General features: G+C 46.4%; 1 protein-coding gene across 1 annotated transcript in view; it reads left to right on the top strand.

Moving 5' to 3' along the window:
* RFX8 (regulatory factor X8) overlaps nt 1-16,793 on the top strand; it is an 816,960-nt gene that overhangs the window by 660,027 nt on the left and 140,140 nt on the right. Inside the window, exon 13 of the mRNA XM_085620509.1 lies at nt 959-1,073. Coding sequence (XP_085476635.1) covers nt 959-1,073 — 115 coding nt within the window. The remainder of the gene's footprint in view (nt 1-958; nt 1,074-16,793) is intronic.

A 16,793-nucleotide genomic window follows, 5' to 3' on the forward strand; every position in this document is an offset into this window, starting at 1 on the left:
TGTAAACCTGGAAATGCATCAGAAGGCCACTCCTCCCCAGGGGAGGCGTAGGGAGGCGCAACGAGGAGAAATGTTTTCATTGCTCCTCGTTTTTTTCCTCTTTCTTTGCATGCTGCATTCTGCAGCACACATAGAACGAGGAAATCACCTCCTGTGAATGTTTATGAGCAGGAAGGTGTCCCTTCATACACATAATCAATCATTGGAAAAAATGCAGTTTTTTAATTTCTATATGTGCTACATTAAGCGGCACACATAGAAGTTTAAAAACGCCCTTTCAGATTGTTTATGTGCAGGAAGGGACCCCTTCCTGCACATAAACAATCATTCCCCTCAGTGCAGATACCCTGTGTTGGAGCATTGCAGCAAATTGTGTGCCAGCACAGGGGAGAGCAAAGGAAACCGTCATATCGTTGTAGATATGACGCATCCCAGTGCTTTGGAAATAACGCAGTGCGGCACAGCCAAATGGGTTTGGGCCACCGTGCTGCTTTAATTCCAGGTAAATGAGGCCCAAAGTGTTTAGGTCAGGGTGGAGGAAAGGGGCAGATGGGTACAGCAAATGGTACAGCAGAAAGTATTTCTGTCTGTCGGTGACCCTCTCTAAGTTAGCCGCCTAAAATGTATTTATGGAGCACCGTCAAAGGACAGAAGCTAGATTCTTTTTATATAAGTAACAGAAACTACTTTCCCTCCTTTTTTCAGAAGTATTGTGTTCTGTAAATATATGGGGAAAGATTGTGAATAAAACCTGGTAAACTAAGAATACCACCCCGAAATTTGTATATTGAAAAAATCGTGTTATTTATGTTAGCATCACTTTAAATCTGTTGTTAGAATAAATGTACTTATGTTCTTTAAAGTTATTCAGTCAATTTATCTTAGTTCCCACTGTTTAGATTGGAACGTTTAATTACAGCTCGCACTGTGTTATTTTCCAAATACTGTTTTCGAACAGCCAAGCAAAAATAAAGATGATTTCAAGAAATTGGCTGCCAGTTTCCAGCTGAGATGGAACTTTCTGCTCACCTCGGTCAGCAAAGCCATGACACTCTTCCATGCGGACAGCTTTGGTGAGTGAATAATGGGCATTCACATTCCCTTGTTTTATAGGTTTATAAGAAAATTTGTATTGTATAGTCAATTAGGCTTAAAGGTACATGTGTTTAATGTGTAACACACCTGCATGGATATTTATGTGGTTTTCCCAAACAGGTGCCTGTTTACTGCGGTTGGATAACGTGTTCAGGAAGGTTGGGAGTGCTTGTTATCACGCATACTCATATTTCATGGTGTCTTCTGTTTCCAGGAATTGGGAGCTCTGACACTTATTAGCATGACGGCGAAATGCATCTCAAAACTGTAGAATACAGAGTTTTCCGTGACCACTTGAGGGAATGCACACGCCCCATGAGCAGAAAACAGTTGTATGATAGAGGCAGGCATGGCCAAACCACGCGTGCCTCTACGATGCAGCCCGGACCACAGATGCATCTTTACCATGCATTCCTTTACCACATGCATTCCAGTGGCGGCTGGTGACATTTGAAAGTGGTGTGGCGTAAAATTATTGTCATACTGCACTTTAGCGAGCGAGCCCGAACAACCCACGAGGGTTATGGAGAGGCTCTTACCCCGAGAAAAATTTGAAAAAAAGAGTGGAGAAATGGTGCATTTTCCAGTAATTTTCTAAATGCCGTTAAGTGTTAAATTATGCTACAGAGCTTCTGTATTGCACTTTGGTCACCAGTTAGTTTTGACATCAGTCCCCAATGATTGCTATATTCTGAAATCACATAACTGCACTGCATTTCTGTTTGAGATACTCTTCAATACCCGATTTGACAGGGAAACACAGTGGGCCATCACTTCTGCCTGGTTGCTTCCCAGCTGCAGCGAGCTGCCTTGAGCTGTACACACCATGGCTAATTGTCCCATGTCTGCACCTGTGCAGGAAACACAACACTCATTAGACCTACGCACATGCACATATGTGAAACATTTCCATAGAAACACAGAGCCATGGCACTGGGGACTTGCAGGAGGCTGCAACTTCGTCTATTTTTAGCGCTCGTTAAAATACATGCATTCTTTCCCCCCAGCAGGTGTCCCAGGGGTTATGAATTCATCCTCACGGTTAACTTATTAATGCTGCCATACATCAAAGGAATGAGATTAAAAATGCATTTCATTTGCAGAGTGTGCCACATCGGTCTTACAGAACAGATCAGGAAACAGCCAAAGCTATAGTCAAAAAAGCGTTGCATGAAAGTAAACAACGGCTGGGACATTTTTCCAAAACTCGTTCCGACTCTAATCTTGGGTAGAAGCGTAAAGACATACATTACATTGACAGTCAATAAAGAGTATTTATACTGGCCAATGGGTGCTGAGTAATAAAATAAGGTTTCAGCATGAGCCCAAAATTCCTCGAAAGTGCCATACATTCATCTGCCCTCACTCATGTACAAATAACAAATATGTTTGGTTTGATGCTAGCCGAATCACAATATGGTGGTGTCTGCAGTAATTAATGACCACATTGATTTAATCGCCTATAACTACGTCCTTTGTATAAATTAGACACCCTGGCACTCTCCGTGATCTGCAGTCACCTCCGGCAACTTATATCACACCATACACCAGGGTCAGAAAGTTCAGAATGCGATTCTAAGCAGACAAGATGGCGCGCGCCAAATTATGGGCTAGTGTGGTGCAGCTGTGAGAAACTGACAGTTGTTTGTCACACCACACAGTACAAACTGTTTGTGCACGAGAGGTCTCAAAGTCTGTTTACACGAAGCAACTCGGTTCTTCAATGGCTGCAACAAGTCCATTGAGGGAGTGGAGGCCTGAAAGCGTGAATTAACTCAGAAATATGTGACACCTGAGCCCTACTTAGTTCACATACTTGCCATATTCCGACCAAGGTTGTCTACTCTACAAAGGCACGGAGCTAGACGTTTAGTTATATGTTTACATACAGCAGCAGCTGGGGCTTCCATTTTGGTTTCTGGGGACTTGGAATTCAGAGCGTTCTTTGCTCCTAATTAAAGATGCATGGCATTTGAATATTAAAAATAACCAAAGTTATGAAGTGTTGCAGTCGCAGAGTGTATCTTTGCATACATTAACTCAGCTGGTGGTGTCATGCAGTGGATTACTGCGATGTGGGAACGCTTTACAAATCCCATGATCTTTTTTATAACATAATGGCACAGTCCTTCATATAAATGATAATAAGTCTGTAAAAATAAGATATCAAGCTGGGTCAAGCTGCCCGAGTGTTCTGTTACATCATGGGACAGTTATCCTATGCAATCAGAGGTGCAAACAGATGCGCACAAAGACACACACACCCACATACACAGGCAGAGGCCTCAACATTGGGAACCAAGGAGAGAGGATGGGGTCTAAAAGCTAATTAAAGCGGTCGACGTGGAAGCTGGGGAACCGGGTTCGAGTCTCGGCAGGGGCGCTCAGCATCCTGTGATTGTGGGCAAAATCACTTAATCTCCCTGTGCCTAAGAAAATTAATGTAAGAGCAGTTGGTACTCATGTAAAGCGCTCTGATACCTTCGGGTCGAGTTTGCACTATACAAAACACCTCTTCGCTTTTTTTTAATCAAATCAGAACATTCTGCAAGGTGCAGTCTTGGTTCAGTTGACTTTAACTAACTTGTGAAATGGAGTTATCTGGCCACCTTGCTCCATGTTGTACGACTGTAAGTACCAGACTACTCAAAACCCTCACGTGAGCAACGGAAGGACTAGCAGAGCGCAGGGTTCTTTAAGGTCACAGGAAGCTGGATATATTTATCCTAATATCATATAGCTGGTATTAGGAACGCCCTCCTGCCAGTTTTTACAAGTTGGAAAATCCAGGAAATGCCTGCCACTCTGGAATTGCATGCTACTACATCTGAACAGCAGAAAAAAACAGAGAAGAAAAAAAACATAACACTTCTTCAAAAAATCAAAGTGAGTTAAATCATTGTGGAGGTGATGATGTTTTTATTTGATTACACGTAGATAAAATATCAATGTTACAGATGTAAATATAAGCTTCTGAGAACTCCCAGAGCCCTTTCTCGGATGTAAATTAATTCAATTATCAAATCAGGCAGTTTATATTATCATCAATAGCAGCCGCGGCTCGTGTCGTGTGGGGGGGGTGTCGCGCGGGGATGGGGAAGTTTTTTTAAATTAAATCCTACCTGTCCTGAGCAGGTCCGGGTCCACCGTCCGCGCCGCCTCGGGTCCGTTTCCGTTACTTCTGGCGCCTACTCACTGGAACAGCCCATCAGTGCTGGCATGCATTGCAAGACGTCTCTCAGCCAATCCTGGTGCTGAAGCAGCACCAGGATTGGCTTAGAGCAGGCTTACGCTCCGCCCGCCTACCCATTGGAGACCGAGGTTTGAGCCTAGGCTCAACCCTCGCTCTCCTAATGGGCATGCGCCAGCCTTTGTAAACACGAGTGCGCATGACTGGGCACGGTGCAAAAATCGCCCTCCGTCCCCACTCATGCGCACTTGTGTGCTGCTGGCTGCCTGTCAGTCAACATGACGCCAGACCGCCCACCCCCTTCAGACTCTGAAGGGGGTGGGCGGTCCAACGTCATACTGACTGACAGTTCTCCCTCAGCGTCTCTGAACGTAAGTAAACTGAGAGTTTACTTAAGTTCAGAGACGCCGAGGAAGCTGCAGGCACGGGGCGCGGGCGGGGGGGCAACGCCCCAACGCCCCCAATGGACTGACCGCCACTGCTTTTACCACGCATGCCTTTACCACGCAATTTCGTTGTAAAGGCATGAATGGTAAGGGGTATGCGTGGTTAACTTTGCCACTACTCCGACCCCCCTTCCCGTGCCCTAAGCCCTAAATTACAAACCTCCTACCTGCCCATCCCCCCACCTCCGGGCCCAAAACCTGCCCTGAAAACTACCCCTTACCCTTCCACTGCCCTGAGCCCTAAAACCCTGCCCCTAATTAAAAAAACTACTCCGATCCCCCCCCTCCTGAGCCCTAAAACCGACTCATTCCTGAAAAGACTCCTCCAAACCCAGCCTTTAAAACTCCCCCAAACCCAGCCTTTAAAACAGCCCCAACCTACCTGTTCGTGTCCAGAGCTTCATGTTCCGATCACTTCTTCCTAAGTCCCCGCCCATCCTGAACACTAGAGCACATCTGCCTTGCGTGGGTAAGGCATATTCGTTGTTTAGGCAAGCGTGGTTACGCTTGCGGTGTTCCAGGACCCATGGCTCTGGCCGCGTTGTTCCGGACGTTTCCCTCTGTGGATGCATGTCAGGCAACCAGGCCTTCACTCTTGTGACTTTAGAATGTGGGGCGGTTATGTGATGAAGAAGAGCGTGGTTCATCTTCTGGATACCTGCTTTGTGACACTTAGCGTAGCAAATTTAGAGAGTATGTACCTATGAGTGCAACTAGCAGTTAAAAACAAGAAGAGGGTATTCCTTCCATACTCCCTCTGAGGGCCATTTTCATTCAAGGAAGAAGCTTGTTAAAAGCAGGGAAGAACGTAGTCAAAAAAGGGATGGCCCCAAATCAAGGCGCAACGATCTGCAGAGCAAGAAGACACAGAAGAATCTAGGTTCTTCCACAATGCCAGTAGATACCATAGTCTTCAGTGCAAAGAACTCATAGAAAAAAGTGCATCCATGGGGAGGCATCTGTAACTGTGGAGGCCACCCCTTCAGCCAGCCTCCCACAACAGTCTGTGTGGATAGCTACGCTAGTTTCAACCCCAAATACTCATGCAGAGGAATGTAGCGCTACAGTTCTGCCTCTTTAATTACAACCTGGACAGTATGGGTGAATAACAACCTTTTGCTTTGTGAGGGAGGAGGTCTCCAACATTCCTTTCATATCCATATTCTGAATCGTCCTGTCTTCCCTGGAACATGGATCCATGATGTTACGGGTAACTCCAAGGAAGCTGTGACAGGCTGCTCCTTTTACTCTGTTTTGTGCTCTTGTTGATGCTCAATCTGGAGATGCAGGATAGAGTTCAGACTGGTAACCACAACGCTATCTTTCATTCTTCCTTCCTGGTATTTGTAACTAAAGGCAGCTGAAAAAAACAAACTGTGAGGAACAGATAAGCACCAGCCTCCTTGGTCTCTGGCTGTCTAAAGTCTCAGCTGCTACGAGTACTTGGACTGGCCGATCGTGTAGTGAGACGAATACAACCATTGTCAACAGCGCCTCCAAAATCACTTGTAGAGGGTTAATGTTCCCACTGCAAAGCACAACGTGTAACATGCAGATCACAGATTTTTATTTTATGTAAATAGCTCAGTGGGTTACTGCTTTTGTCACAAGGATATTTTTGTTACTTGGAGTTCACAGGATACAACCCTTCCAATATACTATATTGAGCTATGAACTGGCATCACAAAGCTGCAGGACAATGTCATTGCATAGACTTAGAACCTTATTGTTTTTTCCTAAATCGTTCATTATTCTAATGTTGTTAAAGCGTACCTTCGGATAGTAATGCAATTTTATTAGTATGGCACCCCAATCATTGTGTTATGTTTCAAATCCTGGGTTTATGGAACATATTTACTAACTCTTTGTGCCTGGTTTTCATAACAAAAATGAAGCAAGCCTGGTGTACATTTTGCTTTGGGGTTTACTTTCCAGACAAACCCTGAAGTACATTGGACAGAAGCTTAAAATAACACAAAGTAGTACTATGTACAACTTTGCATCAAGGACGCATAGCATTGGTGGTAAATGGTGTTCCAATCCGCCCAGCCATGGATTTTGACGCTAATCCGTATCTGCTACCTTTGGTGGAAAGGGATTTGCATTAAAAAAAAATAAGCCTCCTCGAGGCAGGTATAAATTTGAAAAAATATATATTTTCTCCAAATCTTACCAACTTTGCGTGTGTGCTGCACTGTACAACACACACTCATAGTTGGTAAAGTCTTACATTTTGTAAAGGCATAGAATTTTATGCTGGAATGGTATCCTTCCAGTATAAAACCTATGCTTGACATCACATACATACATTTGCACTATGGTGCAAGGGAGTGTGCATTGGCACAAGGCAGCTTAGGGTACGCCAGCATTAGAAGAGAGTGCAGCAGCCCTATCTCTTAGTAGATTTGGTACTATTGTTCTCTCTCCTTTTCACACAACACAGCACAACAACTTTGGTTACTATGTTGCAAGAAAACTTGTAGAAAATGTCAATCTGCCCTTTTGTTTTTCTTGACCAAGCACTCTTATAATGCCTACCAGTATGGATGACATGTGTCTCCTACACCTTGTACTCCTTATTTCTTAAGTAATATTTGCTATATTGGTTTCCACACTAGCATGACTCATTGTCTATGTATATGTTTGTGATATAAAGCACCCTGGCACTGAGTTGGTACAAGTAGTGTGATAAAATCAATAAATGTGAGAGATGAGATAAGGAGAGGTGAGGGCCACCATATCCATGTAGAAGGAGATCATTGCGGTGGTGCCAAAAATACTATTGTGTCGGGCGCCACCAATGCTAAAGCCGACCCTGTTTCCTGCACGGTAAAATTCGACATCTTGCATCAGTCTCTTGATTTCATTGTGGGCTAGGCATTGAGGGTTCACTGGTTTCATCTGCCCGTCAGCCACCAAATGTGCTTTCTCTGTGCCCCTCCACAAGCCCAGAAAATCTTTTTTGCTGTCTCTATATTCGTTAGCCAGTCTAATACGTAGCTATGGCTTCTCTCTGATATCATACCCATACGACACCCAGATTGTCATCTCGTGTGTAGATAAATCTATTGCCTGCACCCAAAATTGTAACTAGAGCTTGTTTGTGTCTGCATTTTGAATGAAAAGTTACTCACTTAAGCCTAATGGTGATAAGACTGAGCTATTACTCTTTGGAGGAGCCTATCTGATCTGGCCCCCTTCCTGGTGGCTGTCGAAATTGTCCAATGTTCTATCCCTTTAGGTATCAGCAAAAAATCTGTGAGTTTTCCTTGACTTCATGCGCTTATTTATTTTATAAAGCAAATTATTACTCTCTCTCTTGCGTGCTTTTTCTATATGCGTATGTTATGCACAGTGCTTTCTCTACTTCCCATCAACTCCCACTGCACAGGGATTCGAGCCATTCTTCTGTCACACATTGATTATTGCATCTCCCTGTATCTAAGACACTCCATGAAATCTACTCAATGTCTGCAATTGATTCAGTTCCTTGCTGCCAGGGTATTACTTGGTATCCCCCCAAAGCACCATCATGTCACGTCACAAATATTTACACTGGCTACCTGTGCAGCAATATCTGATCTTTAAGGCTGTTTATATTTGTCACAGGGCCTTCTACAAGCAAGGCCTGGTAATTAAGGATTTACCCTTACCCTTACATACAGAGTACTTTCTTCAGAAGCTTCACTGCTATCAATTCCTCACATTACCCTTACTACACAAGGAGGTAGGGTCTTCTCTTACTGCGCACCTAAACTATATCATAATGTTTTTGAGTCAGAACCTTACTTCAAGCTAGTGTGTATGGCAGGATTACATTTTGAGGGCAGTGGTTTATCGGTTGAGGGAGAAAGGCTATTCAATTGACCTTATAATCTATTCTGTCTGCATGTAAATCGTCTACTTGTCCTAGTTGATTTACTTCAAAGATCTCTGACACTTGTGAGTCAGGGCTATGGGAGTACGCCTCACCACCCCACCTCCCCCATGTGCTGCGTTGGTGCCATCTTCCTAGAACTCCTGTAGCAAAGAACTGTCTCTTCTACACCCATGCGGCTCACTTAATACCTAGTGATTCTAGTTAAGTTGATAAGTACTGCTGAACTAGAGGTATGGTAACAAGTATGCCACTGTTTCATATGCAGGAATTGTAATGTAAGGTAAGATAAGCCCCTTTTGTCACAATTCAATATCGTACCAGTACCTATGCTCAGGGGTGTAGCTTGAATAAATCTATTCTGCAGTAAATAGCTGGGAATAGGTGCTATGAGTCAGGTATGGTGAGGTGCCTGTCGAATTTCAGCTAGGATTTTTACATGCACGCACAGACTAAAACACACACACACACAATCTTTCTCTTGAAGTTCTTTTAAAAAGTTGCCTATTTTTCAAAATATTTTAAGTACTGCTAACAATCCACACTGCTCTCTCTTTCCACTGCCCCTAAAGCCATCCCCATATCCTGCTTCTCAGATAATCTATGTTAAAAACATATGCCAGCATGATTGTTGGAAACATCCTTCCCTCCCCCCTCTCCCCCCCCCCCCGCAAAATCTTACTGACCAAACTACGCCCCTGCCTATGCTCTTACACTTTATGGCGATCCCCAGTGTTATTGACGGGTTTTTACTTGCTTATTAGTTTTGTGGCAACAATTCTTAAAAGAGATCAGACAGGGTGGACAAACATGGGGTGTGGAAATGAAGACCATGGATTTGTGGTAGATGTTGTCGAGGCTCTGTATTGGAATATGGGAAGTGAACTGGAACATGTTGTTTAAAGTACCAGTCATCAATACAGAGGGTAACAACATTAAATGGCACTGCTCTATGCTCATGTTCTCGGCCGTGCGTGGTATAGAGTATAGGCGCTGGAAGTAGGGAAGTGTGGGGTGCTGCTGCACCCCAAGAATATCTATGCTGGAGGTCAGGAGGTGAATGACCAATAAAGATGCCTTCAAGTTTTGTTTCTGTCTTGTAACATTTGCTGTGCGTTCACAGACAGAGGTCCAATATCGGGCTAAGTTTTCAGACAAATTACTGCTTATTCTTTTGACATGGGGATTGGTGTTTATTTTTCTCTCTGTGACCATAAAGTAAGATGATTTTGTGAAGCGACCTATGTGATAATCTTACTTTGTTACGCGAGGGAAAGAGAGTGTAAAGGAAAAGGCTGTAAGATGTATTTTTTTTCTAACACTCAACAACATCTAAATCCCTTTAATGAACTGTATAAATACTTCAAAATATATTACCAATTAGGGAAGCACAAATGAAGCGTGTTTTTTGTCATTCCGAAATGTGATGGAAACAAAAACTTTAATAAGATCAAAACAAATCAAGATTCTTTACTTGGTGTTCCACAAATGATATTCATTGAAACTAAATTTTCAAAAACATAGTTTATGCACTATATATAATTGTATCAATAAAACAGCACATCTGTGCAAATGTAGTAGCCATTTTGATGAAAAACTTACTGTCTGTATATTAAAATGTGTTACCATAATGCTTTAGTAATATATTTGCAACAGTGTGCTGCAAAATGCACCACTGGCTACATACCACATCCTTATCACTCTCCATCTGAAAGCTGTGTCTCATTTGCTGCACATGTTATTTGTGTGATACTTGGATTTTTCACAATCCTTATGACTTCTGTGATATAACTTTGATGGCAGCGCCCCTACTCGGAAAATTGTTTGAGTGCCACTAGTATAGAGATACCTGAGCAGCGTTCACAACCTGAACTGTTGAGCAAAATCATCCAGCCCCACCTCTACTGGCTTCTAGAGAACCCCCTCCCTTCAGACTCCTGCAGTCCTCCATCTCTTTGTACTTCTGCAGTGCTCCCTTTCTGAAGTGTCCCCCGGGTTACAGCACATCTCCTTTCCTGTGGGCTAATGCAACTCTTCCTCTGTTCACGCCACCTCTCAACTCCAGCCATGTACTGCAATCCAGTTTTAGAATACTGCCTGTGAAAGCAAGACCTAAACAGGTCTAACCCATACAATGACGCTGATTACAACCTCACCATCATTTACTGAGTTTAGCTTGTTACTCCTTTGACCATGTATCCAAGTGTGCCCTAAATAATGTGGGTATGCAAATCCAGAGTAGAAATTTAAAGATAATCGTTAATAAAGTTCTATAAATCCCTTCTTGTCAAATGTGACTCTTTAATCCTGTGCCCAACAGAGGTCCATGGTAGAGGATAAATGACTTACGTTCAGAAAAGCCACAAGAAAAACAATACATTCACGGTCATGTACCCAGGGCTTTAAGTGGAATGAAAAAAGTGTGGGGGTGCCTCTTAAAGGGGCATGGTCTGTGTAATTAAGGGCGTGGTTTAAACACTTAGGGGCCGATTCCGATTCCGGCCGCAAAACGAACCGACCGACACGGACCCGGACCGAATACCGACCGACACGGATCAGCGCCGTACGACCTGTGCAGTACGATGCAACGCGTGTGAATTACAACCGACACGTACGGAATACAAGCCGTACGACCGAGCCGTAGGGAAAATAGTGATCAGGCCGGAAAACCGACGCGATTATCACCGACCGACACGAACACGGAATGAACCCGACCGACCCGTACCCGAGATGTACGATTTGCGCAGTACGATGCAATGCGTGTAAAACCAGACCGACTCGCACGGAGACCAAGCCGCACGACCGACACGCACAGACAACCCGGCACACAAGCAATAGAGACCGCCGCGACCGACGCGTACCAAACACAGAATATAGGCAGCGTGAACGAGGCGGAGAAGCCTGAACGAGACAACAGCAGCGTCCGTTTCCGTCACATGAACGTCTCCTTCATGCCTACAAAACCCAAAGGAAAAAAGACAAAAAAAGGACAACACAAGCAATATCAAAGCCAATAAATACCACAAAAAAAACATGGGACAAAGACACACCCACAACTCCAACTATATAAAGGACTACAATCACTACCATCATCCCTTGCAAACAGGAGACACAGCCAGCAGCAAACTCCCCCATCACAAAACTCACACACCATCAGCACCTCATACAAAAGCACACACACATACACCCAGCAAAACCAACACCAACCCACCCTCAATTGCACCCTCACACACACATCCCTCACCACCACCACCCATCACCATGCCCCCAAAGAAGAACCAAAGTTCACAGATAGTGAGTTAGAAGTGCTGGTAGACGAGATCATCAGAGTAGAGCCACATTTGTTTGGTACATTGGTCCAAAGGACCCCCATCTCACAGAAAACCAAGATGTGGGCGAGGATTGTGGACAAGGTGAATGCCCAAGCACCAGCAAGGCGCACAAAGGACGATATCCAGAACAGGTGGTATGACGTGCGCAGGAGGGTCAAGAAACTCATCGAAAAAGATCACGCCCTGAGTCAGTGCACCGGCGGGGACCCTCCTGCCAAACCAGTCTACTTCAGGACCTGGGAGGAGAAGGTGTGGGACATCCTACCACCAGAGAACGTCCATGGCCTAACAGACATCCCAGAGCCTGGTGAGTACACAAACAACATACCCAAGATTGTGTGGCAAGGGGACAGTGAAACCATGCACCGCAAGCAAAGCTACACTAACAGATAGATAATCAGCCTAAGATGTGTATGCCAGTCAGACAAACACAATACCTGCCATCTCAGAGTGACTGGGAACTGTGTCATGACATGCACCAACCTACAAACAAATAGAGCAAGCCAGTGGCACAAGGCCAAATAGACCCTGCCAGACAGTTTGCCACCACAAACACACCACCTCACAGTGCAGCTGACTGTCAGGAAGGAATAGTGGGGATGCAGGTGAAGTGAGTGTATCCAAAAGCATGATGGGGCCTGTAGTCACAAATAATGCTCCCCCTCCTGATTGGCCCATCAAGACCTCTCTGAAACATGCCCACATCACAGGGAGTGGAAAATGACTGACAAGATGGCTGACACTGGGTCCTGCTGTGGGGAGCACAAGGCCCTGCTCGGGGTTGTTTGCAAATCAGAAGCAGAACACCACTGACTGACATCCTGAAAGAAACCTTGCACGCCCTACAATGGAAGCACGTTTCATGATGGGAAGGAGGACTGACAGCCCTGACCATACTTACCAGCATGGGGAGACACCCCCCCTCAACACAAACTCCACACAACTCACGGGGTACAATGCATTGACACACACCTCATTGAAATATCAGCAAAAGATACCCCATACTGGGTGCTGCTGTGTGAAGCACAGGGGCTCACTTTGGACTTGTAGCCAAATAAACACCAGAACTTCACAGTCAGCCATCTTGCCATTGCTGTCACACCCCCTCACAGGGAAGCAGAGTCAAGAGGGAGGAAGTATGGGCATGCTGGGAAGGGGGTGTAGCCAAGAGTATGATGGGACTCGCAGTCACAGACAATCTACACCCACCCACATGGCACAGCAAGATCAAACTGAACCATACTCGCCTCACAGGGAGTGGGAAGGGACTGACAAGATGTCTGACACTGGGCTCTGTTGTGGGGAGCACAAGGCCATGCTGGGAAATGGCCAACAACAAACATCAGGACTTCACAGTCAGCCATCTTGCCATTGCTGTCACACCCCCTCACAGGGAAGCAGAGGCAAGAGGGAGGAAGTATGTGCATGCTGGGAAGGGGGGTGTAGCCAAGATTATCCAGTATTAGGGGTGTCTTTCATAGATTCACATGCCTGAATCATTCCCCGTCGTCGAGACGGGAGCCTCCGGTACATAAAAAAGTAATGTCCTATAGACATACATAGAGAAAAAATAGGCCTAAGGGCCTCCCCTTAGTAGCCTATCATAGTCCTTATGTAAAAAGGACCAAACTTCTAGAGCCAGCCAATCAGCTATCACCTCCCTCTAGAACCTTCCTGGCAGGAGCCTCAGTCCCTCAGATTTTCTACCGCACGTTGTGCTAGGGAGTCTCCAACCTGAGCTCTCCTCAGGATTCATTTCAAACCAACTTATTCACAGTTTTTTGGTGACTTTCTTCTTCAGGATTTCAACGCTGACTACTTCAGGCCTCTTTTTGCTTCAGTGAGTGTTTTATTTCATCTACATCTCCTGGCATGTCGGACTCCCAGAAGAAAGCCCTTTTCAGGGCTTGCTCTTCATGTGGGAAGAAGAGGCTTCATGTGGACGACAAGCATGAACTATGCTTGTACTGCCTTTACCCGGACCACGTCCCTAAGGACTGCAAAATATGTAGGTCTTTCCCACATAAGACCTTGAGAGACAGGGAAGGCCGCCTGCTTATCTGGCTGGACAGGCTCAAAGACAAGGACAGCGTGGTGTCCTCAGAGGCGAGCTTTTCTGGAGCCTCTGGAGTCTCCCTGAAGAGGCCGAGAATGGCATCTCCTGGCCCCTCAGACGCTCCTCCTACGAAGACGCACAAAAAGTCTTCAGAGGCGAGATCTTCGAAGTCTTCAGCGTCTGATAAAGTCTCTCTCACCTTCAAGAAGCCTACTCTGTCGGCCTCAAAAATGGCGACGCCATCATCTGTGCAAAAAAGGCCATCAGGACATGTCTCCACAGCTACGACGACAGTGTCCACGTCCACAGCGGCGTCGGCCCGCTCGTCGACGACGACCACTCCATCATCATCGTCTGCAGGTACCCCTATCTCATCTATTATACTATTAAAACCGTCGTCTAAATCATCGTCGACGACGAAGATAGTACCGTCGAGGGCATCGTCGACGAGAAGCCCTCCGCCGACGGAAGAGTCGACGTCAAGGATATCTATGATGAGTGCGTCGACGACGAAGGCATCGTCGACGAAGATGTCGACGAAGATGTCAACGACGAAGGCATCGTCGACGAGAGCGTCGACGACGAAGGCGACGACGAAAGCGTCGACGACGGAAGCGTCGACGACGGAAGCGTCGACGACGGAAGCGTCGACGACGGAAGCGTCGACGACGAAGGCATCGACGACGACTGAATCGTCTACGACTACATCGTCGACGAGAACATCGTCGACAAGGAAAATATCGTCGATGGGGACGCCGTTGGTGACAGGGTCGTCGTCGTCGTCGTCGTCGTCCGTGGGACTGAAAACCAAGGAGATTTCTGTGCATGGAACTGCTCCCAGACCACAGATTACCCCGGAAACAACATCTCCAAGCAAGGTCCAAACCAATTTACCTCTGGAGATCCTGCAGAGCGAAGAGTCCGAAGAAGAGTTCTTCCAACAGGCTACTTCCCCTTCCGAGCTGTTTGTCAAATGCCAAAGCACGGACGAGGAGCAGGAAGGTTCAAGTGCGCAGGAGCGCCCCGTCCAGGAACAAGTCCGCACGGAGGTCACCCCAATGGTCTGCCTCCCTCTGGCAATTGTTAAGGACCTCAAGTTCCTTATCAGGGATTACAAACAACGTTTCCCAGAACCACCAACACAGGATACAGGGGTCCCAGTGCCAGTTACTAACCCCCCAGCGACAGCCCCAAGGCAATCACGGCAGGTAACGCAGGTCTGCCACGAGCCGCCACCTCAGGTGATAGACTCAACGGATGAGGAGGCTGAGGAGATGGAGGAAGGTGAGGTCCCGGGAGACCTGACGGACCAGGATGAGGAGGAAGAGTATGTAGCATCTTCACCACCTTCCCCACAACCGCGCCAGGCAGATTCACCACCTGTGGATATAGGTGGTTTTCACAAGCTAGTGGAACGGGCTGCGACGCGGTTCCATATGGTCATGGAGTCGACGGAAACAGAATGCTTCCTCCATGACTTTAAGGAGCAGACGAAAAAGACGTCCAAATCAATCCCTATCATTGACTTCCTCTGGGACCAGGGAAAGAAGTTGATGCTAACGCCAGCTTCAGTTCCTGCGGTCGTTCCGCGTCTGGATAAGAAGTATAGAGCACCATCCACGGCGCCAGCTTGCCTGACTGGCCACCCGAAGCCGGATTCGGTCGTGACCCAAGCGGCCCAGAAAAATTCACGCAATCCGTCCTCGCCTCTTTCAGCACCACCAGACAAGGAGGGCAGAAAGTTAGACACAATAGGAAAAAGGTTTTCGACCACTTCGGCAATGACCATCAAGGTGGCCAATTCTATAGCCCTTTTAGGGCGTTATAACCGCCAACTTTGGGAGGATATTGCCCCTTACTTAGCAGAACTCCCGAGTGCCACACAGGATGAGGTGAAAGCACTCCTTTCCGAAGGCCAGTCTTCTGCGGCAGAGATCATCGATTGCGCCATTGATGTAGCCATGACAGGCTTCCGTCAACTGGCTGGGGCGGCTGTCCTGCGCCGCCAAGGATGGCTCAAAGCAACATCGTTCAGGCAGGAAGTGCAGACGAAGGTGCTAGATATGCCCTTCGACGGACAGCACCTATTTGGAGATAAGATTGATGAGGCGCTACAAGCCATTAAAAAGGACACGGACACGGCTAGAGCGCTTGGAACCTTGCAGGCACGGAACCAGTCCTTTCGGGGCAACAAATCTAGAGGCCAGTCCTCCTACAGAGGATCATTCCAGAATAAGTCCTCATATTCGTTCCAGAACAAGACCCAGTACCAGCAAAGGCAACAACAGGGTCGACAATCATCTTACGGAAGATCCAATTTCAGGGGTAAGAACCAGAAAAGGGGCACAGGCGGACGCCAGTGACCGCTTACTCCAGCCAGTCCAGCTACCATCTTGTTCTACACAAATTGGAGGAAAATTGACCCATTTCCTAAAGAATTGGCGCATCATCACCTCAGATCGTTGGGTGCTCCAACTTCTCAGATTCGGCCATTCCCTAGAATTTACCGCCATCCCGCCTGCAACCCCTCCCCGCAGGTCTCCTCACAGACATCTGCGACTGCTGCTCCGGGAAATATCGGAGATGCTAAGGAAGGGAGCTATCGAGCGAGTTCCATCAGCTCAGAGGGAGAAAGGATTCTACTCCCGTTTCTTTCTGATACGGAAGAAAGAAAAGAAGTGGAGACCCATCCTGGACCTCAGGGCACTCAACTCTTTCCTGAAGAGTCAGTCGTTCAGGATGGTGACGCTCCAAGAGATCCTTGGCATTCTGGAGGAAGGAGACTTCATGACATCCT

This window comes from Triturus cristatus, chromosome 8 (assembly GCF_964204655.1).
Source record: "Triturus cristatus chromosome 8, aTriCri1.1, whole genome shotgun sequence".
Lineage (NCBI taxonomy): Eukaryota > Metazoa > Chordata > Amphibia > Caudata > Salamandridae > Triturus > Triturus cristatus.